The sequence below is a fragment of the Rana temporaria genome, chromosome 5, assembly GCF_905171775.1.
Source record: "Rana temporaria chromosome 5, aRanTem1.1, whole genome shotgun sequence".
Lineage (NCBI taxonomy): Eukaryota > Metazoa > Chordata > Amphibia > Anura > Ranidae > Rana > Rana temporaria.
In genome coordinates this window covers 147,729,443-147,753,553 of record NC_053493.1, presented here as the reverse complement: position 1 = coordinate 147,753,553, position 24,111 = coordinate 147,729,443, and the positions used below count along the sequence as shown (strand labels likewise).

Here is a 24,111-nt window from a genome sequence, read left to right as displayed (position 1 = left end):
CTGGTCTATCACCTAAAAGCCAAATAAAATACATTTACGTTTTTGGTTGTAACTTGACAAAATGTAGAAAATTTCAAGGGGTGTGAATATTTTTTCAAGGCACTGTAAGTAGTCCCACTGTCTGGCATCTGCTAATGCTAACAACAGCCTAGTGCCAGCTTGGGATATAATCAAACCATATAAATAGGATCTGCAGATCCCTCTATGGCAGCTGGTATCCGTACTAGTGTTTTTCAAGCCCTTACATTTGCTGTGACCACTACTTTGAATCCATTCCCTCATCCCTGAATTCGTTTTTTTTAGAGTACAGCAGTAGGAGCGAGAGACATAATATCTGATTTAAAGGGGTTGTAAAGGTTTGTGTTGGGTTTTTTTATTTATTTTTTGTTATAACAAACATGTCATATTTGCCTCTTCTGTGCAAGGGTTTTGCACAGAGGGGCCCCCGATCCTCCTATTCTGGGGTACCCCAGGGGCGCTCCTGGCTCCTCCTCTTCTCGAGTGCCACCACAGAGACCCATATTTCCCGGGGACAGGACTTGGCCCCGCCCCCTACTCCTGTGTCACTGGCTTTGACAGCAGCGGGAGCCAATGCTCCTGCTGCTATCAATCCAGCCAATGAGGACCAGAGACAGTGGCTGGAGCTGCTCTGCTTGTCCCAGTTGCTGGAACGATCGGGTTCAGGTAAGTAAAAGGGGGGGCTTTGGGGGGGGGGGTTCTGCACTACAAAAGGTTTCTCACCTTAATGCATAGAATGCATAAGGTGAAAAACCCTTGAGGGTTTACAACCACTTTAATATTGTGTTCTTTTAGGCACTCGTGTGATTGGAACAAACACATCCGTGACAGTTGTGGGGACAAAGAACTGGTATAATCTCCCAGTCACTGCATCACTCAAAGAGGATTCACAAGAAAGTGGCAGGTATTACTAAATATTAAATGGTTAGCTTGTTTCATAAACAAACGTAACTTTTAGGCAGATATCTCACAATTTGATAAAAACTACTTAATTGCTTATTTTTGCAAATTTTAATGGTGGCTCTAATGAAAGAAATTAGATGCAACTTTTAGGGGCATATCATGAAATCAGTGGGCCTGTGTGCGAGATAAAAAGTAGCATAGCGCGCCGTGGTGAAATGTGGGTGTGGTATAGCACAAAATATTGGGCATGGCTTTAAGGGGGTGTGGTTTAAATAGTCTGAGATGACTTGCATAGTGCAGAATGTGTTAATGTTAAATAGGAAATATACAGTGCAGAGTGGACAGCGGCGAATAGTATGTACAAGAGAGGGGTCTGGAGTGTATGGTGGTGGGTAGTATATACAGGAGAGGAGTGCAGAGTGTACAGCGGTGGTTAAAATGTGCAGGTGAATACATAAAGTACAATATATTGTGCCAATATATGAACAGATTGGGGGTAAATTATGACATGAGCAAGGAGGCCCTGTCCGCCACGATAACGGTAATCCCGAAGGAAGGGAAAGACTGTATGCTCTGTTCTAATTACAGGCCTATATCGCTGCTAAACGCAGACACAAAACTATATGCTAAAATATATTGGCAGGACGGATGAAAGACCTGATGACCACTCTGGTCCATCCCGACCAGGTGAGATTCATACCAGGAAGGGAGGGGAGGAACAACTGGGTGAGAACGTTGCTTATCCTCCAGAAGGTAAAAGAAAGTAGGTCCCCAGGTCTATTCCTGTCGATAGATGCTGAAAAAGCCTTCGACAGGGTAGACTGGGGATTTATGATACAAACTTTAGAGGTAATAGAAGTAGGGCCAAGGGTGATCCAGTGGATCAAAGTATTGTATCACCACCCTACAGCAACTATAAAAATCAACGGAGTGCTGTGCCCCTCCTTCGAGATGAAAAATGGGACGAGACAGGACTGCCCCTTATCTCCCCTTCTATTTGTGTTAGCTTTAGAACCATTACTGGCCATGATACGGAACAACCTGGTGTAAAGTTGGGGGTTGTTTAGCTCAACTGTAGCACCCGCTAGCGAGAACAGTCCACACCAGAAATTCAATTTCAGGGCTTGTTGGCCCACTTTTATTAAGAAAAGTTCAAGAAAACAAAAAAAAAAATTTTTTCCCTCACAGGGGGTTTTCACCGTCTGTACAAAATAATAACTTCAGCCTCCTGGCTTATACATATGGCATACTTCAGGCTCTTGTCTGTCTTTTACAGACTAATCCCCTCTTTGCCAACACTGTCCATACAGGTAGCAGCCCCTCACTGCTCTGACCCTCAGATTTGGGTCTCTGACTTTTACTGTGCTTACCTGCACTCTGGCCACTCCCTTGCAAGCCTGGTCTCCTCGGGAGGGTGGAGCCTAGAATCCTGATACTATCAGGCCTACACACACCTGAACAATCAGTGTGCCGGTGAGTCTCAAAACCCGGATCCAGGACTAGGGATTTCATCCCAGCCGGATCTCTAAGAAATTCTCAGGCTCCAGGTCCCAAAGTGGACTTTTGTAAATTAATGAGGAAACTGAAAAGCCAGTTTCCTCCCAAACAAGCAAATACACTGGAGTCCCTCAACCTGCCTGGCTGAGAATCCTGTATTCAAACACTGGTGGGGTACTACACTACCACACTGGATATACGCTGCTAGGTGTTGAGGAACAAAAACTTGTCACATTTGCTGATGACGTGTTTTACCAATCCTAGAATTACAATGCCTAACTTTTTAAAGATATTAAAACAATATGGCAAACTATCAAATTTCTAAACAAATTTAGTTAAGTCTGAGATTTTAAATATCAATATAAGTAAACAGGAAGAACTAAAATATCTAGGAATAAAATTTGCTAACTCCATGAAGAGTATATATAAAGTAAACTATATACCCCTGTTGGACGAAATAAAAAATGAAATTCAAAGAATAATAAAAAGACCACTATCATGGACAAGGGCGTATTAGTACCTTTTTAAAGATGGTCCTGCTTACTAAGATTACGTATAAGTTCCAGATGTTGCCCGTGGCATTACTGCAATCCTATTTTAGAGTGTTAAAAACCATGATAATGAAATTCTTTCCAGATATTAAAACAGGAAAAAAAAACAAGGAGGATTGGCAGTCCCAGATATTAAAAAGTACTATAACGTGGTAGTGCTGTCACGAGTAGTAGAATGGGTCAAAGATAAAAATGAAAAAAGGTGGGTTCATTTAGAAAATGCATTATGTAATGCACGATTGGGAAGAAAAATTTGGAATCCCCCACAGTTTAGAACACTAGATGAGAACACTCACGCACTGACACATAACACACTTAGAATATTGGACATGACGTACAAACAAAAAAATGGAAAATATAATTCACCTTTAATTTCACTGAAAGAAAATTATTATTTTGCACCAGGGAAAAAGACAATTGAAGGGAACTGGATAAAAAAAGAACGCACAATTAAGAGAGATAATTAAAAAAGGAAAAATTATTTAATTTCAAGAGTTAAAACACAATACGGAATTAATGGTGAAAGACGAATGGCGGTACCTCCAGTTGAGCCATTTTGTTGAGGAAATTACCTCAACCAATAATCAGGAGATGATCTAACTCTGCTGGAACGATTACTTACAGCAGATAACACACAAAGTAACCTAACTATGGACGAACTGGAGATCTCGTCATATATAAAAAAATGGGAAAGGGAACTAGGGTCACCGAGGGACAAAATCACTATCACCGCTGTTGACTCTAAAACCGCAGAAATGAACTATAAATGTCTGACAAGGTGGTTTGCAACTTCAGACAAAACCAGTAAATATCAAACGTGCAAATCAGCGGAATGTTGGCGAAGTTGTAAGACCGTAGAAACGATGGCCCACCTGTGGTGGGACTGTCCTAAAATAAAAAAAATAATGGAAAAGATTTTATATTTTATAAAGGAAATCACTAAAAAAGAAATACCAGAAGATCCATGGATTGTACTGTTACATGGGGTGGAGGGACCGGTAAAACAATATAAAGATTTAGTGATCCCACACCTACTGAATGCTGCAAAAAGACTTCTCCCCAAAAAGTGGCAATAGGTAGAAAGCCCCTCAATCTGGGAGTGTATAGACTTGGTAGAAAAACATACAATATGGAATGCTTGAGGTATAGTACGGAAGAAAAAATTATAGGCCCAAAAGTTAAATGAGGGAGCTGGAAAGAATTAAAAAAAACATGGATCTATGTGGAGGAAATGAGAGTCTATGGGGCAGATTCATGTACAATTGCATGGGCGCAGCGTATGTGAGATACGCTACGCCGCTGTAACTTACTTTTCAAAGCTTTGAATCCAGAAAGAATTTGCGCTGTAAGTTACGGCGGCGTAGTGCATCTCTCGCGGCGTAACGGCACGTAATTCAAATTGGCGAGTAGGGGGCGTGTTTCATTTAAATGAAGCACGTCCCCGCGCCGAACGAACTGCGCATGCGCCGTCCCTTAATTTCCTGCAGTGCATTGCGCTAAATGACGTCGCAAGGACGTCATTGTTTTGACGTGGACGTAAATTACGTCCAGCCCCATTCACGGACGACTTACGCAAACTAAATAAAATATTTTCAAATTCGACTTGGGAACGACGGCCATACTTAGGCCCCTTTCAGACTGGGGCGGGAGCTGCGGTGGCGGTATAACGCCGCTAAAAATAGCGGCGCTATACCGCCGGGATTGCCGTGGAAATCAGCCGCTAGCGGTGCGGTATTAACCCCCGCTAGCGGCCGATAAAGGGTTAATACCGCCCGCAATGCGCCTATATAGAGGCGCATTGCGGGCGGTATTGCCGCGGTTCCCATTGTTTTCAATGGGAAGGAGCGGTGAAGGAGCGGTATACACGCTGCTCCTCTCACCGCTCCAAAGATGCTGCTGACAGGAGATTTTTTTGTCTCCCGCCAGCGCATCGCCTCAGTGTGAAAGCCCTTCGGCTTTCACATTGAGGTAGCTGGGCAGGAGTTTTTCAGGCGGGATAGCAGCGCTATTTTTAGCGCTTTACCGCCTGAAAAACTCCTCAATGTGAAAGGGGCCTTAACATTGCGTACTCCACCAAATAGTAGCTTTAACCATACACCGAAAAAAGCCGAATGGAAACGACGTAAAAAGAATGCGATGGCCGCTCGTACGTTCGTGGATCGTTGGAAATAGCTAATTTGCATACTCGCCGCGGATTACGACGGGAACGCCACCCAGCGGACGCCGAAGAATTGCATCTACGTTCCGAAGGCATACGAAGACATACGCCTGTCGGATCTAACCCAGATGTCGTTGTATCTTGTTTTGAGGATTCAAAACAAAGATACGACGCGGGAAATTTGAAAGTACGCCGGCGTACTTCCTTTGTGGATCTGCATCGGAGACCAATAAAGATCAGAATGTGCAAGTTAGGAGGTAGAGGGGGGGGGCGAATTGGAGGTAACAGAGTTTAAAGGATTTTATACATACAGTGGGGCAAAAAAGTATTTAGTCGGCCACCAATTGTGCAAGTTCTCCCACTTAAAAAGATGAGGCCTGTAATTGTCATCATAGGTACACCTCAACTATGAGAGACAAAATGTGACAAATCCAGACAATCACATTGTCTGATTTGGAAAGAATTTATTTGCAAATTATGGTGGAAAATAAGTATTTGGTCACTGTGAGGGGGTTAGCCCGTTAGCGGGTGTGACCCCCTGGATGGGTTCAGGACACAAAAACAATTAGGCACAGCAGACGGTGGTAGGAGGAAAACAAAAAGGTGTGGTTTTTATTTGAACTATATACAAAATAAATGTGGCAGAAACAAAAGAAATGCAAAAATAAACCCTGATCACTTGACCGCTTACTAAACACATCGGTGTCCCTGGGCCTGAGCCTAGTGCTGCCCCAGTCCCTAACTCCCTGCTGGTTAGAGTCTTGGTAATGGTAGCCACACAGGCTTTGTCTCACCGCACAGAGAACATTTCCCAGACTATTCACACAGGTCTGGTTCCAGGTTGGAGCACATCTCTCTGCACGCTGGGAGTTTTTGTAGAGGACCTAACGAGCCCACCCAATTCAGCTGGGCTCATCAAGTCCTCCCAGCAGGACTCCCAGCACTCCCCCTAGAGGTATAAACTGGCATAAAGCATGAACCTAGGTGATGCAACCAGGGAATTCAACCTCCCTGCTGCCACATCACCTACAAACAAGCAAGATTTATGGCTCTCACAGACCTGTATATTCTTCTTTAGGCTCCTTTCACACTGAGGAGTTTTTCAGGCGGTACAGCACTAAAAAAAAAAAGCCTGAAAAACTCCAGCCCAGCCTTCTCAATGTGGGCTTTCACACCGAAGCGATGCGCTGGCAGGAGAGAAAGTCTCCTGCAAGCAGCATCTTTGGAGCAGTGAAAGGAGCGGTATGTATACCGCTCCTTCACTGCTCCTTCCCATTTAAAACAATGGGAAACCGCAGTAATACCACCCGCAATGGCGGTATTAACCTTTTTACGGCCGCTAGCGGGGGCTAATACCGCACCGCTAGAGGGCGAATCCCGCGGCAATTCCGACTGTATAGCGCCGCTATTTTTAGCAGCGATACACAGCCACCACGCCACCCGCCCCAGTGTGAATGGGGCCATAAGAGGCTGCTCTGTCCTCCACTCATTACCTGTATTAATGGCACCTGTTTAAACTTGTTATCAGTAGAAAAGACACCTGTCCATAACCTCAACAGTCACACTCCAAACTCCACTATGGTGAAGACCAAATAGCTATCGAAGGACACCAGAAACAAAATTGTAGACCTGCACCAGGCTGGGAAGACTGAATCTGCAATAGGTAAGCAGCTTGGTGGGAAGAAATCTACTGTGGGAGCAATAATTAAAAAATGGAAGACATACAAGACCACTGAAAATCTCCCTCGATCTGGGGCTCCACGCAAGATCTCACCCCATGGGGTCAAAATGATCACAAGAACGGTGAGCAAAAATCACAGAACCACACGGGGGGAACATAGTGAATGACCTGCAGAGAGCTGGGACCAACATAACAAAGTCTATCAGTAACACACTACGCCGCCAAGGATTCAGATCCTGCAATGCCAGACATGTCCCCCCTGCTTAAGCCAGTACATGTCCAGGCTCGTCTGAGGTTTGCTAGAGAGCATTTGGATGATCCAGAAGAGGATTGGGAGAATGTCATATGGTCAGATGAAACCAAAGTAGAACTCCTTGGTAGAAACACAACTCGTCGTGTTTGGAGGAGAGAGAATGCTGAGTTGCAACCACAGAACACCATACCTACTGTGAAGCATGGGTGTGGCAACATCATGCTTTGCAAACAGGACGACTGATCTGTATACATGAAAGAATGCATGGGGCCATGTATCGTGAGATTTTGAGTGCAAACCTCCTCCCATCAGCAAGGGCATTGAAAATGAAACATGGCATTTCAAGGTCCTGGAGTGGCCTAGCCAGTCTCCAGATCTCAACCCCATAGAAAACCTTTGGAGGGAGTTGAAAGTCCGTGTTGCCCAGCGACAGCCCTAAAACATCACTGCTTTAGAGGAGATCTGCATGGAGGAATGGACCAACATACCAGCAACAGTGTGTGACAACCTTGTGAAGTATTGAGATGAACTTTTGATATTGACCAAATACTTATTTTCCACCATAATTTGCAAATGGTGTCAGTAGTGGGTGTGTGTTTTGTGTGTGGTGTGTTTGTTTTTTTCTTATTATTATTATTATTATTATTATTATTATTATTGTAGCGCCTGGCTATGTTCAGAGCCGGTGCTATTGAAATTTAGGGGAAATTTCAGAGAAATAGTTGGCTCTGAACTAGCCTAATTGTTTAAATTTGGGGCCTCTGCTCTAGATTGGGCTGTGCTGATTGTACATGCTGTTGCCAGGGAGTGAATTCCACCCTGGGACAATAGGTGGCAGCAGTGGAGTCAAGTGCGGCTGGATATTTCTTCCCAGCAGCCAATCAGGAGGGTTATCGCCTCGCTGTGCATGCTAGGGAGGGGTATTAAAGGGCAGACGCCATTTTTCTCGGGGTCTTCTCCTCGTGTGGCGCCCACCATTGGGATAGCCATTCCACGACATCCCCGCAAATGGCCCTCTTGGCCGGGGTGTGCGTGTGTCGCAGTGTTCCTGGTTCTGGGGCCACGTTGGCCCGGAGCAATTGATCTGCTGTGCGGACCCAGTGATCGACTGGGTCCCCAATCCGAAGGTGGTCCTGAGTTGTCCGTCTAATTGGAGGAAGCTGACCGATGTGGAGTCTGTCCGAAGGATACCAAGCACGAGGCTGGTGTTCCAGGAGGGGCCTTTCCATTCATCGGAGGACAACCTTGGTTCTGAGAGGCTGGATGTTGGTCGCCTGTCAGTTTCTTACTTGACCAAAACTACCTGAAGGAGAGCCAGGTGCTGAATCTACTAAAGGGGATTCCCGACCATAATTGTCTCCAACCTTTAGGAGGGTCCGTGGCAGAGACTTAATCCTAAGTTCGAGTGACACTCTGGCTGCCAGGCTGGTGAGAGAGGCCTGTCCAGATGCCCAGAGTGGCGATGTGGAATTGTTGTTGGAAGCAGGACTGTTTCCCCATCCAGTTACATCTGAATTTCCTATCTTCCATTTTGCTATCTCTTCACCTTCCATTACTTCTATTCTTTTACCCTGTTGGGTAATAAAAGCACAGAAAAGACACTTGTGTGGACATTCCCTTTACTGCAGCTCTTATCAAGTACCCTAGACAGTGGAGATACAGAGGTGACGTGCCACCCAAAACAAACCAGCAGCTCCTTTGGGGGTAGTGCTACATTATTTTTTACAATTAAATATTGTTGGTTGGCTTTGGTGAGATATTGGGGGGTCTAAACAGACCCCCTGATATATCCCCTTTGAGACTGAGAAAGAAACTGAGGACAGAAATTCCCCAGTGCCCTTTCTCTGTAGCCTCAGCTGCATTGAAGATGAATCAACAGGCGACAGACGTAAACTGAAGCAGATTAAACCCAGTTTACTATGCTCGGTTATCAAAAGAACATGGGAGCGATAGGTAGCGATCGATCACTGTGTCCAATTCAGAAAAGGAAGGGGCCAGTAAATTACATGTAAAAAGTGTGGTAGAAAAAGATGCACAGCAACAGGGAATAACCACAGCCTTGAAAGGATTGTGAAGCAAAAGCCATTCAAGAATTTGGGTGAGATTCACAAAGAGTGGACTATGGCTGGTGTCTGTCCTTCAAGAGCCACCACAACATTTTCTTTCTGCATTTTCCAAGATTGTGGCAAAAAATGTACAGTTTTAAAAGACTCACTATCTCTTTCAGAAAGGAGTGTCTGCTTTCCCAAAATGTGGTTATTTTGTGTTTGTTTCCATTGTCCTGGTGCTCCAGGGCCTCCAAAAATGTGATGGGTAGTCAGGAAATTTTGTGGGGATTACATCTAGGTTGTGAAAAAGTCTCATGCATGTTGTATCCCTCATACTCGGAAGGCACAGCGATTTGTGTTTTGGGCAGTAATTGTAATTACTGTATTTATTGGCGTATAACACTCACCTTTTTACCCTGAAAGGAGAGGGTAAACTGTGCCTGCGTGTTATACGCAGGGGGCTGTGGAAAGTTTGTTTCCTGAAACTTCCCTCTTAAAGTTAGGGTGCGTGTTATACGTTGATAAATACGGTATGTCCATGCTGTGTGAGAGAAATAACTTTGTGGAACAAAAAATGTATTTAAAATTTATTAATTTAAAAAAAATTGTGACAAAAAAATGAATACTTCAAAAAAACTTACCATGCCTCTTAATTCCTTGGACTGCTTACTTTCCAAAATGGGGTAAATTGGGGGGATGGGAGATTTGTACTGTCCTGGAATTTTAGGGCCTCAAGACATCGGCTGCCAGTACATCAGGATTGGTCAATTCAAATATAAATATATACAACTGTATAGTATTTTGTAACTGTTAGCTATTGGTAATGATAATCTTCTGCAATGTAAAAAGGTACAAAAAGCAATATATAAAATATACAGTTTTTTTTTTTTTTTTTTAATGATTCCAATGCTGTTTTGTTTTTATTTCCGTTTTTTTTTTTTTTTTTTTACAGCATCCATGAACTGTCAACATTCACAGAAGAGTCCACCATGGCATTGCCTGCCTGTTTCTTCTTAACATTTGCAAACCCAGAGCCAATATTGTTGTCCTTAATCCAGAAGATTCAAAATATTACTGGTATTTAGTTTTTAAGAATATGTTCCATGTTTCATCTGACAGGCCTAATAATTCTAGTGATGGATCTAGTTGTAATGCTTAAAGCAGAGGTCCGCCTAAAAAAAAATATATATTAAAGGGGTTGTAAAGGTTCGTTTTTTATTTTCTAAATAGGTTTCTTTAAGCTAGTGCATTGTTGGTTCACTTACCTTTTCCTTCGATTTCCCTTCTAAATGTTTTTTTTTTCTTTGTCTGAATTTCTCACCTACTTTTTCTCCTCAGTAAATTTTCACACCATCATCAGAGCTGTGGTTATTCAGCCAGAACAGCTTACTGAGGAGAAACAGGAAGTGAGAAATTCAGACAAAGAAAAAAAAACATTTAGAAGGGAAATCAAAGGAAAAGGTAAATGAACCAACAATACACTAGCTTAAAGGAACCTATTTAGAAAATAAACAAACCTTTACAACCCCTTTAAAAGCCGGCAGCTACAAATATTGCAGCTGCTGACTTTTAATAAACGGACACTTACCTGTCCAGGGTGCCCACAATGTCAGCAGCCGAAGCCGAGCAATCGCTTGGCTCTCGGCTGCCCCCGCCGCCATCCTTGGTGAGAGAAATCAGGAAGTGAAGCATTGTGGCTTCACTCTCCGGTTCCCTACTGCGCATGCCGAGCCGCGCTGTACGTCCTCACTGGTCCCCGCTGTCTTCTTGGAACAGTGTGTTTCCCAGAAGGCAGCGGGGGGGGTGGCGGGGCTTATTGGCGTGACTCCCGTGGGAGTCTATGCCCGGAAGTGGGTGCAAATACCTGTATTTGCACCCCCTGAAAGGTGGCAAATGTGACACCGGAAAGGGGAAGGGTTTCACTTTTTGTGTGGACCTCTGCTTTAAAAAGATGCTGAGAACTTGTGTGGAGGTAAAGGGAGCGCCTTGACCTATGTTCTTGAGTTTTAGAATGTTCCCTGAGCTGAGTGTTCGAAGTGAAGTGTGCCTTGTAAAGAGGTCTTCAATTTAGAGGCATAAAAATGTTGTGAAAGCTAACCTGGAGAACATCCAGGGTCCCCAGAAGATTATTCGTTCGAGAAGGAGCTGGCTGGTGGTTATAGAGAAGGCTTTGGGGATTTGGATGTCTGTGCCTTGCAACGACTTAGGCTGCATTCACACCTGAGCTTTTAGTTTTTAGGCAAAAAGTTGTGCATTTTGCTGCGCTATTTATTGCATTTTTGCTGTGATTTTGCACAGGTCAAAAGGTCACCAATGTAAAACAGAAAAAAAGCCTATAATCTGCCCAAAAATAAGCTTTTTTGAGCTTCAAGCGACAAAATGCTCAGATGTGAAAAGGTGCCATTGAAATTAATAGGTTTTTGCTTGCTGGATGTTTTTCAGGTGTTTTACGAGCTGAAAACGCTTGGGTGTAAATGCAGTCTTAAGGGATGGCAGTGGATTATGTGGAGTACTAGAGTCCTGTGTGTAATGAGTTTCAAAAGAGTGAGCAGTGGACTGGAGAAGCAATGGCTACATGTTTTTTTGGTGTGTGTGTGTGTGCAAATCTATACTTTTCTTTTACTTTTAGGCATTCCAGTTTTTTCAACAGAACAGGCACCACTGCACAAATTGTTTATTGACCTAAAACTTAAACAGCCAGAAGTCCACAGAGAAATCCAGTTTGTTGTGGTATGTTTTTTTTTTTTTTCACTTTTTTTTTACCCTCCAGCCAAAACTTTTTTACCATTATTATTCTTATTATTGCCATTATCCCCATTAATACTATTTTCACTCGCTCCTGTAACGGTGTGTGGTCTTCTTAGAAGAGAATCTGAAGGCTGGTGCCGGCACAGGAAGTGACTAGAAATCTCAACAGGGATAATGTTCTAACTCTTCCAAATTCTGTTTATACCCAAATAAAATAGTCTATCATTCTACTGAAAACAGATATATCATACAAGTAAAGGTCTTTCAAACATGTATAATTACTGTATATATTTAGAAGTTTACACTTCAGCAGACTGAAATATTTGAAAGGGACCAATGTAATCCCTCGATCTTTCTAAAAGCTCTTATGTGTGAAGAAATGCTGTAAAATGACCATACTTTCAAAAATATATGTTTTTTACTTGTTTATTTCTATCGGTTTAGAAAATGCAAAGTAAGTGAACAGAACAAAAAGCTAAATCAAATCGATTATCATTTGGTGTAACTACCATGTTGGCTTCAAACCAGCATCAATTTAATTCGTCAAGCTCTTTTGAAGAAGCACTAAGAAATGGGCAACTTTGAGGACCATAGATGCGGTAGTTGGTCAAGGAAAGTTAATGCAACAAGTGAAAGACACATGCTTACTTCCCTTTGATGTTGGAAGATGTCCAGCAGTGTCATCGGCACACAATTGGCAGAAACCAGTGGCACCCAGTTACACCCATCTACTGTCCAGAGAACTCTGTCCAGAAGTGGTTTTCATTGAAGAGTTGTGGACAAAAAAACACACTTCAGACATAGCAACAAGGCTAGGCAAATCAACTAGGTAAGCTTGGGGCAGAATTTCTGCAAATAGAGTTGGAGATTTGGTCAGGATCAATGGTGTCCTCAATGTTGCGAAATACAGGCAGATACTTATCCATCCTGCAATACCATCAGGGAGTGTAATTGGCCAAATTGTATTTGCAGCAGGACAAAGATCCCAAACATACAGCCAATGTCATTAAGAATTATCTTCAGCATAAAGAAGGTGTCCTGGAAGTGATCGTTTGCCCCCTATAGAGCCCTGATTGAGTCTGTCTGGGATTATTTGAAGTGACAAAAGGATCTGAGGCAGCCTACATCCACAGAAGATCTGTGATTAACCACTTCCCGATGGCCGTACGACTATATACGGCCGCAGGGTGGTTCTAATTCTCTGGGGCGCCGTCTTTTTACGGCCGCCCCTTTCCTCGTTCCCCGCGCGCGCTCCCGAGCGCGCAGTGGGGAACTTCTGTGCTGGCCGTGTCCCTTGGACACAGCCAATCACAGATCGCCGTGAACGGCCAATCGGAGTGGCCGTTTGCTAGGCGATCTGTGCGGCCAATGAGAGATGATCTCATATGTAAACATGTGAGATCATTTCTCATTGCCGGCTCTCGCAGAGACCGCGTGCTGTCAGGGAGAGAGGAGACCGATCTGTGTCTCTTGTACATAGGGACACAGATCGGTCACCTCCCCCAGTCACCCCCCTTCCCCCCACAGTTAGAACACTATATAGGGAATACATTTAACTCCTTCCTCACCCCCTAGTGTTAACCCCTTCCCTGCCAGTCACATTTATACAGTAATTAGTGCATATTTATAGCACTGATTGCAGTATAAATGTGAATGGTGTCAAAAGTGTCCGATGTGTCCGCCATAATGTCGCAGTCGCAATAAAAATCACAGATCGGCGTCATTACTAGTAAAAAAAAATAATAAAAAATAAGAATTCTGTCCCTTATTTTGTAGGCGCTATAACTTTTGCGCAAACCAGTGAGCTATTTATTATAGCAAACAAGTAAAAAATTTTTTTTTTCAAAATTGTCGCTCTATTTTTGTTTATAGCGCAAAAAATAAAAACCGCAGAGGTGATCAAATGCCACCAAAAGAGAGCTCTATTTGTGGGGAAAAAAGGACGTCAATTTTGTTTGGGAGCCACGTCGCACAACCGCGCATTTGTCAGTTAAAGCGACGCAGTGCCGAATCGCAAAAAGTCCTCTGGGCAGGAAGGGGGTTTAGGTGCCCAGTAAGGAAGTGGTTAATTCTCCAAGATGTTGGGAACAATCTACCTGCCGGTTTGCATCAAAAACTGCAAGTGTACCTAGAAGAATTGATGCTGTTTTGAAGGCAAAGGGTGTTCACACTAAATATTGATCTGGATTTCTGGTCTGTTCATTTACTTAGTTTATTTTTTATCAATTAACAAAATAACACATCTATTTCATAACTTTTACTGCCAATAACATTTGCACAGGTGTGTGTGTAATTTATTAAATATATATATACACACACAAAAGTTGACTTGCTTTTGGTAAGCACTTTGATCTAATCAGGGTTCTGCACAGCTTTTCCTTCATTGACCAGTTAAAGGCTGGGAAGTGTCATGGACCAGGCTGTATTGTGTAGATGGTTCAAGACCATATGCTGATTGGCAGAGGTGTCTGTATCACAAAAGTGGTTGAACAGATTACTGATTCTTTTTGGCAGGTAACTCCATTGCATGTATTTTAATGGTTTACTATTTTTTATTTGATTTTTTATATATGCAATGGGTATAGAAAATAATCGCCCCCTCCTTTTTAAAATCGAATTTTGTTGCTTTGAAGCCTGAAATGAAGACACACTTATGTTTTTATCCAGCTGTATTTACCGTATTTATCTTGCTATAATGCGCCCCGGCTTATAGCGTGCACCCCCAAGCTAGAAGGAAAATTCCTGAAAAAAAAAAACTTAGTTTGGATGCCCCTCGTTGGTGTCATCGGCGGCCTTGTCCGGCCAGGCGTCCTTCTGCGGCCATCGTGGTGTCCTCCCCGCTCGATCCCCGCTTCCCGAGCTGTATTTGAACCACTCCGCCGACATATAACGAGCGCAGTACACTCGGGTATAGTCGGGCAGGCTCGGCTCCTCTCGCGTAAAGGACGCCCTGGACGTGACCGGAGCCTGCCTGACTATACCCGAGTGTACTGCGCTCAGTATATGTCGGCGCAGTGGTTCAAACACAGCACGGGTATCGGCGTATATCGCGCACCCACGATTTTGCCCTGATTTTCAGGGCAAAAAAGTGCGCGGTATACGCCAATCAATACGGTACTCAGTGCAACTTTTAACATCTAAGTGAAAGATATAACACCAACTTGTCAGAAAAAGAAAATAAATCAAGAACAGAATCACTGAGGGGGTTAACAGTATTTTGTTGAACCACTTTTTGCTTTAATTACAGCCTTTAGTCTGTTGGAATATTTCTTCTAACTTTGCACGTCTATATTTGCCCACTCTTCTTTTATATAACTGCTCAAGTTTAGTTAAATTTGATAGTGACCATTTGTGGACTGCAGTCTTCAAGTCATAACACATTTTCAATGGGGTTTAAGTTTTGTCTCTGACTAGGCCATGCAGGGACATTCACCTTTTTCTCCTTCAACCACTGTGTGGTAATTTTTACTGTGTGATTTGGGTCATTGTCATGTTGGAAGGTAAAACTTCTTCCCATTGCCAACTTTCTGGCAAAGGGCAGCAGAATTTCCTCAAGTATTTGACGGTATTTTTTTGCCCCATCCATTTTTCCTCCTATCCTGTGCTCCATTCCCTGCTGCAAAGAAACGGCCCATCACAGGATGCTCCATCAAAGCTCTTTTCATGCTAAGCTAATCAAAATGACCACAGCTGATCAGAGTTGAGTCAAATCGTTTTGTGTGCCATTTGAGAAGGTGATTAGCTACACCTGATTGACTTTACAAGTCATTTTCCCCCTTTCAGGACAGCCACCTTTTGAGACCTTGGCTCCTCCCTTCTCAGGAAACACAACCTCCACTAAAGGTTTAGGCCACTCGCCCCCACAGGCCCTTCAGTTCTGGTGTTTCCTCCAGCAAGGAGACACCGCTAGAGACCGAGGCCAGTTCAGCTGGAGAGGCGGAGGCCAGTGTTTCCTCGAAAGAGGCAGAGGCCTCTCGTGCCACTACAGCGAGGCCTGGGAGCCTGTTATATGTGGCAGCATCATGGCACACCTGGTCCTCTCTTGGGGATGATGGATGTTCGGGGGCCTGCTTCCCAGGGAGGGTAATGTGTGAAGTACCTAGGTCCCCCTCGCTCTTGTGGAGCTCAAGGTTGGGCCGGATGATGGGTGATGTAATTTCCGGTGGTGGCAGGCACTTCTGCTTGACCTGCGGCCGGAGCCTGGAAGCCCTGGGATGTGAAAGTGATGTGATGGCTGGTGCGAGCTCTGCAGTTGCTGTAGTGACAGCAGGGAAGCAGCTCAAGGTGGACCACTGTTCCCGATCTGTGCTGGGTGACGCCAGCACCAGCCATTCTAAGGTAAGAAGAACCCTGGGGTGGTTTTCCCTTACCGTTTATTCCCATTAGCTCCACGGGTGAGTCCCCCTTTTTGGTGGTCAGAGGGGAGGAGGTCTACTTCCGGGACCCTGGTGGTTGTTGGTCCTGGTGGGGGGGGCAGGGGTGCACTCCTGGTAGCGGTCTGTGTTGTGCTGGCAGGCAGGTATTCATGGCTGTGTCTGGGGATCTTTTTTTTTTTTTGTTTTTGTTTCAGGGTCAAGTCACAGAATAATTCTATCATATAGGACAACTATGGGGGATTCCTGGCCCAAGGTGCTTTTGTAGAGAGTGCATTGAAGGCTTGGTGAAGGACCATTCAGCAGAGAAGGGTGCGGACTTTGTAGCGCCTGTTTAAGCTTTCTAGCACCTTTCAATCCTTTAAAATCACTGTTTGCAAGCTTTCAGGAGGATCTCCTGGGAGCCATTTATACCACTTTGGGGATCCAGGAAGAGAAAAAATCGCTGTTGCTCCACAACCAAATGTACGAAAGGTCTGGGGAAACAAAAGAGGAAGGTCTTTTCCAGTCCACAAAGTCCTGGTGGAAGTCGTTGAAAAAAAAATGGTGAGACCCAGAAAGGAAGCCTTTCTTTTCCAGGGCCCTAAAACATAGATTTTCCTTTGCGGAGGATGAAGCGGCAGTGCTCCTAAAGAAGACCTGGGACCCTAGGAAATCTTAAGCCTGTCATGGCAGTCACGGAGGTGGCTCGCAAAACGGAGTATTGGCTGACGCATATAAAGGCGCATATTGAATCTGGGACCTCAAAGGAAGCTATATTGTCCTCCTTTCTTATGCTATTGCAAGGGGTAGCGTACATCGCAGATGCCTCGGCGGAGTCAGTAAGCATGTCGTCAAGGTCTTCCACCCTGGCCAACTCGGCCAGAAGAGCGATCTGGCTTAAAACTTGGCAGGGGGATAGTGCATCCAAAGTAAAGCTCTACGGAGTAGTACCCCCCACAGGAGATTTGTTGTTTGGTCCATATTTGGAAGCAGTTCTAGATTGGATAGCTGACAAAAAGGCCTTTTCCAAAAAGAAGACCTCCCATCTCAAGGTCTGATCTGTTGTCCCCAGGTGGAGAGGTGGAATCTAGCTGCCTGGTTACTGAGGAGGAAATGATGAAGGGCAAAGGGTTTCTCTAACCGATTGATGGCGACCCTTTAAGTTGCAGGAAAAAGGGAGACGTGCACTATTTACCTAAACGTCGAGAAACAATTTAATACTTGGTGTGTAGAAAGCTCTTCTAGCGTACGCAGCCCAGTAGCAGTACTGGAGTTTCTGCAGAGAATGGGTTAGTCCTTAGCACTCTAAAAGGCCAGGTTTCTTCTCTAAGTGGTGTGTGTGTGTGTGTGTGTGTGTGTCTTCCATCCTTTTCATATGTGGGATCTCTCTCTGGTGCTACAGGCTCTTACAGGGGAACCCTTTGAGCCAATGGAGTCTTGTGCAGTCAAGTTGCTAACTCTTAAGACAGCTTTTTTTTTTTTTTTTTTTTTAGGTAGCGATCACTACCGCAAGGAGGGTCATAGTGAGCTGGAAGCCCTATTGATTAGGACTAATTTTCTTACATTTTTTTTCTGGATCGAGTGGTGTTTAAAATCGACCTGGCCTTTTTGCCACAAATTTCTTCTAAATTTCACAGAAGCCAAGAAATCATTTTTGCCTACTTTTTGTTCAAATTCTGTGAAAGCGATGGGGAGATGAGGACGTGACGCACGTGAACGTGAGGGTGGGAGGTGCCGGAGCACTCTATGGCGTGTGGCAGCGGGAGCGGAGAGCCGACGAAATCAGCTTCGGACCGGTGGATGCCAGCGTGAGAGGCTGACACCCCCGGTGAACGAGTCCTCCAGACGGGACCCAGAGGGATACCATGTGACCTGGACGAAGCCGCGTGATTGGCTAGCACCGCGCAGTCAGCAGCTGGGGACGGAGGACGCGGCGCCACGAGCGAGGACGATCCAGGAACGGAGTATCGACAGCGTCGGCAGCGGCAGCAATAGGTCGACAAGGAGGTCCTGAGGTTGGGTGAGGCGCTCTGCGGAGCCGAGCAGGGTTGGGTGCCATCCCGCATCCCCCCCCCCTAACTCTCGAAGCCCCCCCTACTCCCCCCGGTCCTGTGTTCTTGTGATGGGACTGTCTGTTGATACCGCAGTTTAGGAGATAAAGGAGAATTTCTAGCAAGAGCCGCAGCTCAGGAGATAATGGGGAATTCCTAACAAATGTCCTAACAAGTGTGCAATGAGTTAATGCTGAACATGTTAGAGTAAAAACTCTGCCATAGTCATATAACACGGAGCCAAAAGGACTTTTTTTCATTATCATCAATGTGGTGGTCATGAGCGGTTACCAGTAATCACTAGCCCGGGGCATGTACTGGATAGATGTCACGTATAGGGTTAATTAGGGCTAAATTATTGGTTATTGCCGCAGAGAAAAGTATGCTGTAGAAATTTTATGTGTGATCTATTGATTTGCGTTAAGTCAAGTCGACAAGTTTACCTAAAGAGATGGGACCTAAGTTACAACGATCCCAGGGAAGAGACTTGTGGCAGAAATCTTATATGTAGTGGAGCGAGCTGGACACTTTTTTTTTTTTGTCTATCTCACCAGTAAGACTGTATATATACAATAACCTATAAAGTAGCAGGACTATCCTTGTATGTAAATGAGTCGCAGTGATCAACTAACGCGGAACACACAGAGAGACTAGCACGGCAACGTACCGTGCGCTAAGGTATCAGTGCGTTAAGAGACTCTGAATTGAGATATATCACCAGGTGCCTATAAGAGATACCGCATCTTATCAGATTAAGCCCCTGGGTAACTTCTCGCCGCAAGTTGGCCGTATAAATTATAACACACAGAACTATATGCAGTGTACAACCCAGTGAAGACAAGTCTCAACAGTTTAAAGAGTTGCTTTCATTCAAAGCACAGACACACATATAAAACCTCACTGGATGCTTGGGAAATCCAACCCGGAGAAAGGTTACCCTGGGTAAGGAGGACACACCAGAGAAATCACCGCTGCTTAAGCCATAAAAATACACGGCGGACAGCCCTCACATAGAAAGATTAAGCTACAGCTGGCTTGACCACGGTGGTAATAGAGCTGGATACCCCCACTCCGGGGTATTTTGTTCGTTCCCTCCACTCTGTGTCTCCTTCCGGGGACCCTTCTACTGTACTCCCTCTCCTTCTGGGTGCTCTCGGCCGTCTCTTCCGTCTCTCTTATCTCCTCTCTACCCGCTCCGCCCTATCCCCTCTCTTGAGGGGAGTAGAGAGAATAGCGAGGGGGGAATAGATATTCCCACACAGAGGAGCTCAGGCAAGGCTAAGTAAAAATATATCGTAGACTGTAAAAAGTCCTTATTCAAACTGGGGAAGAGAATTAGACCCTCCAATAAAATGAATAGATCGACGAGAGGGGTCACCTTAAAACCCACTAAGAATAACTCGGGGAATAGCTCCATACAGCAATATATGACTCAAGAGGGGAGCCTTAAAAGCCCGGGGCTTGCAAAAAAGACTGAAAAGAAGAAGAATGAATTAAAAAAGGGAGCAAGTAGTGTGGAGAGCTCTAAGGGTGAAACTACAATAGAAAGCGAGCAAGATCATAATAACACGGAAGTGTTGGTCTCGGACTTACAGGACACACAGCCCCCCACAAAGGCAGAAATGAATGCTATGCTATTAAGGATGGAAAATGTCATAAAGACAGAGATCAATAAGGTGAGAGAGGACCTCGGAGGACTCAGAGAAAGGGTAGTAGAGACAGAAAGGAGATTAGAGGAACAGGATCAAGAAATAAACACCCTGAAAGGGCAGGTTAGGGCCCTGACCGAGAGCCAGAGAGTGGCGGCCTACAGGATAGAGGACCAGGAGAATCGCAACAGGCGACAGAACCTTAGAGTCAGAGCGATAGTAGAGGAAAAGGAGGAAGACCTCATGGAGATCATGAATACAATTTTTTGCCCTTTACTTGAGAGACCAGCAGAAACGAAGCCCCTCAAAATTGAAAGAGTGCATCGAGTGGGAAATCCCCAGATGATAGATAGATATGGGCCAAGAGATGTTGTTGTTCGGTTCAAGAATTTTGTTGATAAAGCAGAAATCTGGAGAAGACTTAGGGGGAAACCCCCCCTGAGATACAGAGAGACTGACTTACAAATATTCTCTGACCTATCTAAGGAAACGCTGGCAAGGAGAAGACAATTGAAACCACTCTTAGAGCTGATGCGGGCACAAAATATAAAGTACCAATGGGGCTTCCCGGCATGCCTAATAGGCATTAAGGGAGGAAAAACGGCTCGACTAAGATTTCCAGAAGAACTGAATGATTTCTGCTCTAAAATGCAGCTAGAACCCCCCGACTTGTCGACTTGGGTGGATTAGTGTGGCTATGAATTGCCTGGATCTCCGGGAGCATGGACCGGGGGGGGGAGGAGGGGGAGGGGGGGAGTCTAGGGAGTGCACGAGCACCACCACTATTAGAGGAGTTGAGGGTGAAGGCGAGGAATTGCCCTTCCAAGGCTCATAGGTCAAGAATAGGCCAGGGGGGAGGAGGGAGGGAGGGGGGATGGGGAAGGAGGGAGGGAGGGGGGAGGGGGGAGGGGGGAGGGAGGGGAGATGGGATGGAGGAGGGAGGGGGAGGGAATGGGAAGAGTGGGGGGGAGGGGGGAGGTAGGGAGACCATCTGACCGACTTCACAAGAAAATATCCCAAACACTTAAAAAAAAAAAAAAAGATATATGACAGATGTCAAGTTTCTCTCATATAATGTAAAGGGACTAAACTCCCATATTAAAAGACACAAAATTCTCTGTGAATTAACACAGTATAAAACAGACATTGCCTACCTTCAAGAGACCCATATTACCTTGGAATCCAATATAAAGCTCTACTCAACAGAATACCCGATATGGTATTATGGGGATACAATCTCATCGCGATCCCGGGGGGTCGCTATTGGATTCGCTCGTAGAATCCGATTCACACTGGTGGATAGACAAACAGACCCGGAGGGGAGATTTCTGTTCCTGAAAATAAAACTTGGAGGAGAGATCTATACCCTAGCTAATGTATACGCCCCCAATGTAAACTCGGTTAAATATATGAGTAAAATTATGAGAAAACTAAAAGAATTTGAAGAGGGACATGTAGTTTTGATGGGAGATTTCAATTTCTGTATGAGTCCAAGCCTCGATAGTACGTCCTGTGCACAGGGGACAAATCGTGAGCAACTAAAAATACTGATAAAACAAATGACACAAAATCAAATGGTGGATGTATGGCGGATCCTCAATCCGAGGGCCCGTGACTACACGTTTTTCTCACCTGTGCATGGGACGTACTCGAGGATCGACTATGTCCTCGTCGACCACAGACTTCTGGAGAGTGTGATAGAAGCAAGATGTGAGATCATGACATTATCAGACCACGCCCCTATAACCTTAAAAATAAAAACTTCTATACAAAAAGACACACCACCAGAATGGAGATTGGATGAGAGTCTGTTGGGGGACGAGGAGGTAGTGGAGAGGATACAGAAAGAGTTGGAATGGTATTTTCTGGAGAACGAAAAGGAGGGTATCTCAAGAGCATCTCTTTGGGAGGCCCATAAAGCGTATATAAGGGGAATCTTCATCGTAGAAGGGGCAAGGAAAAACAAAATAAGAACGAGTAAATTAAAAACACTAAGGGAGGAGATATATCGGCTAGAACAGGAGCATAAATCACAGGGGCAAAAAAGGGAAATATTTCATAAGTTGAGTATAAGAAGGGATGAATATAGAGCTCTGGCGGAACAAGAAACTAAGAAATATATAGACCGGACAGAGAGAGAAAGATATGTCTGGGGAAACAAACCTAGTAAAAATTTGGCTAGAATGGTAAGAAAAAAGAAAACTAGGAATTTTATAGAAAAAAATCAGAGACAGGAATGGTGACTTAGTACATGCGACAAATAAAATAGCAGAAGTATTCCGGGGGTACTATGAAGAACTTTACGATATCCAACAAAAGATCAGGTGCCCACGCGAAAAAATGGATAAGAGTAGGGAAATACTACAGTTAGCCAATCTCCCAAAATTAGAAGAAAAGGAGGTAGAAGAGATGGAAGGTTCAATAACGGAACAGGAAATAAGGGAGGCCTTAAAAAACACTCCTAAGGGGAAAAGCCCCGGGCCAGATGGCTTTACATCTGCCTACCTACAAAAGTTCAGTACCATCTTAATCCCCAGACTCTGCCAATACTTTAATGGTCTTGGAACTGATTATGAAATGAGTAGAGGCTTTAACAGCAACGATTACAGTGATCAAAAAAGAGGGAAAGGACAATACGACTTGCTCGGGTTATCGACCGATCTCACTCCTGAACGCAGATACGAAACTGTATGCAAAAATTTTAGCGGAAAGAATGAAGGGAGCGATGACAGCCATCGTCCACCCAGACCAGGTAGGTTTTATACCTGGGAGGGAGGGAAAAGACAATGGTGTGAGGGCGCTCCTTCTCCTGGAGCAGATCAAAGAAAGTGGGACCCCCGGTCTATTCCTGTCGGTTGATGCTGAGAAAGCTTTCGACAGGGTAGACTGGGGATTCCTGATACAAACCCTAGAATTCATAGGATTAGGTCCAGGGATGATAAGGAGAATCAAAACTCTATATTTCCATCCGTGTGCAAGGATCAAAATTAACGGATCCTTATCCGCTCCTTTTGAGATGAAAAATGGGACTAGGCAAGGATGCCCCCTATCTCCCATCCTCTTTGTCTTATCATTGGAACCCCTCCTGGCGATGGTCCGACAAAACCCAGAAATCTATGGGATAGAAGTAGGTGAAGACGAGCATAAACTGTCAGCCTTCGCAGATGATGTAGTATTCTACATAAGCAGCCCAAGAGTCACTCTCCCGAAGTTAATAGATACCTTAAAACAATATGGCGAGGTCTCAAACTTTAAAATGAATATAACAAAAACGGAGATTTTGAATATTAATATCCACAAAGACGAAGAACTATACTTGCGGAAGAAATACAACTTCTCCTGGCAAAGAGAGATAAAATATTTGGGTATTAAAATGGCAAATACTTTGAAAAAAATATATAGAATAAACTTTATCCCCCTTCTCGATGAAATCAAAAGAGAAATTAAAACTATATATAATAGACCAATATCGTGGTTTGGGAGGATAAATGTGGTAAAAATGGTACTTATCCCCAAAATTTTGTATAAATTCCAAATGGTCCCAATTTATTTGCCTCCGTCATATATCAAAATAATTAATTCCCTCCTAATGAAGTACATATGGAACAATAAAAAACAGAGTCTCTGCCCAAATACTAAAACGAACCAAGAAAAAAGGCGGCCTGGCTGTACCTGACATTAGATTATACTATAACGCTTCGGTCCTCACACGGGTCATAGAATGGGCTAAAGAGTCACAGGATAAAAGGTGGATAAGTATTGAATGCACGTTAGCGAGAGCACAGTTAGGGAGATTAATCTGGAACCCCCCACATCGTAGAACCCTATACACGTCAACACACGCAATCACATACAATGCTTTAAGGATATGGGATCGACTACACAAACAATTAAAAACTAAATTCAACTCACCCCTTATGGATTTGAAAGAAAACGAATATTTTGCACCTGGGACTAAAGAGATAGGTGGTAAGTGGATTAAAAACAGAACACAGTTAAAAGACATAACACTAGAGGGCAAAATTATGACCCGCCACGAAATCAGGATTGAAATGGAGGCATCAGCGAGTGGAGATACCTTCAGTTGGTGTCATTCGTTAAGTGCCTCCCACACCCATTGAGGTCACGAGAGGAGTACACTATACTGGAACAGTTGTGCAGTACCGAAAGCTCAAAAGGAAATATCTCCAAAGTATATA

General features: G+C 44.3%; 1 protein-coding gene across 1 annotated transcript in view; it reads left to right on the top strand.

Moving 5' to 3' along the window:
• Positions 1-24,111, top strand: part of LOC120940405 (mediator of RNA polymerase II transcription subunit 1-like) — a 109,598-nt gene that overhangs the window by 66,454 nt on the left and 19,033 nt on the right. Inside the window, exons 11-13 of the mRNA XM_040353237.1 lie at positions 814-922; positions 10,062-10,186; positions 11,739-11,839. Coding sequence (XP_040209171.1) covers positions 814-922; positions 10,062-10,186; positions 11,739-11,839 — 335 coding nt within the window. The remainder of the gene's footprint in view (positions 1-813; positions 923-10,061; positions 10,187-11,738; positions 11,840-24,111) is intronic.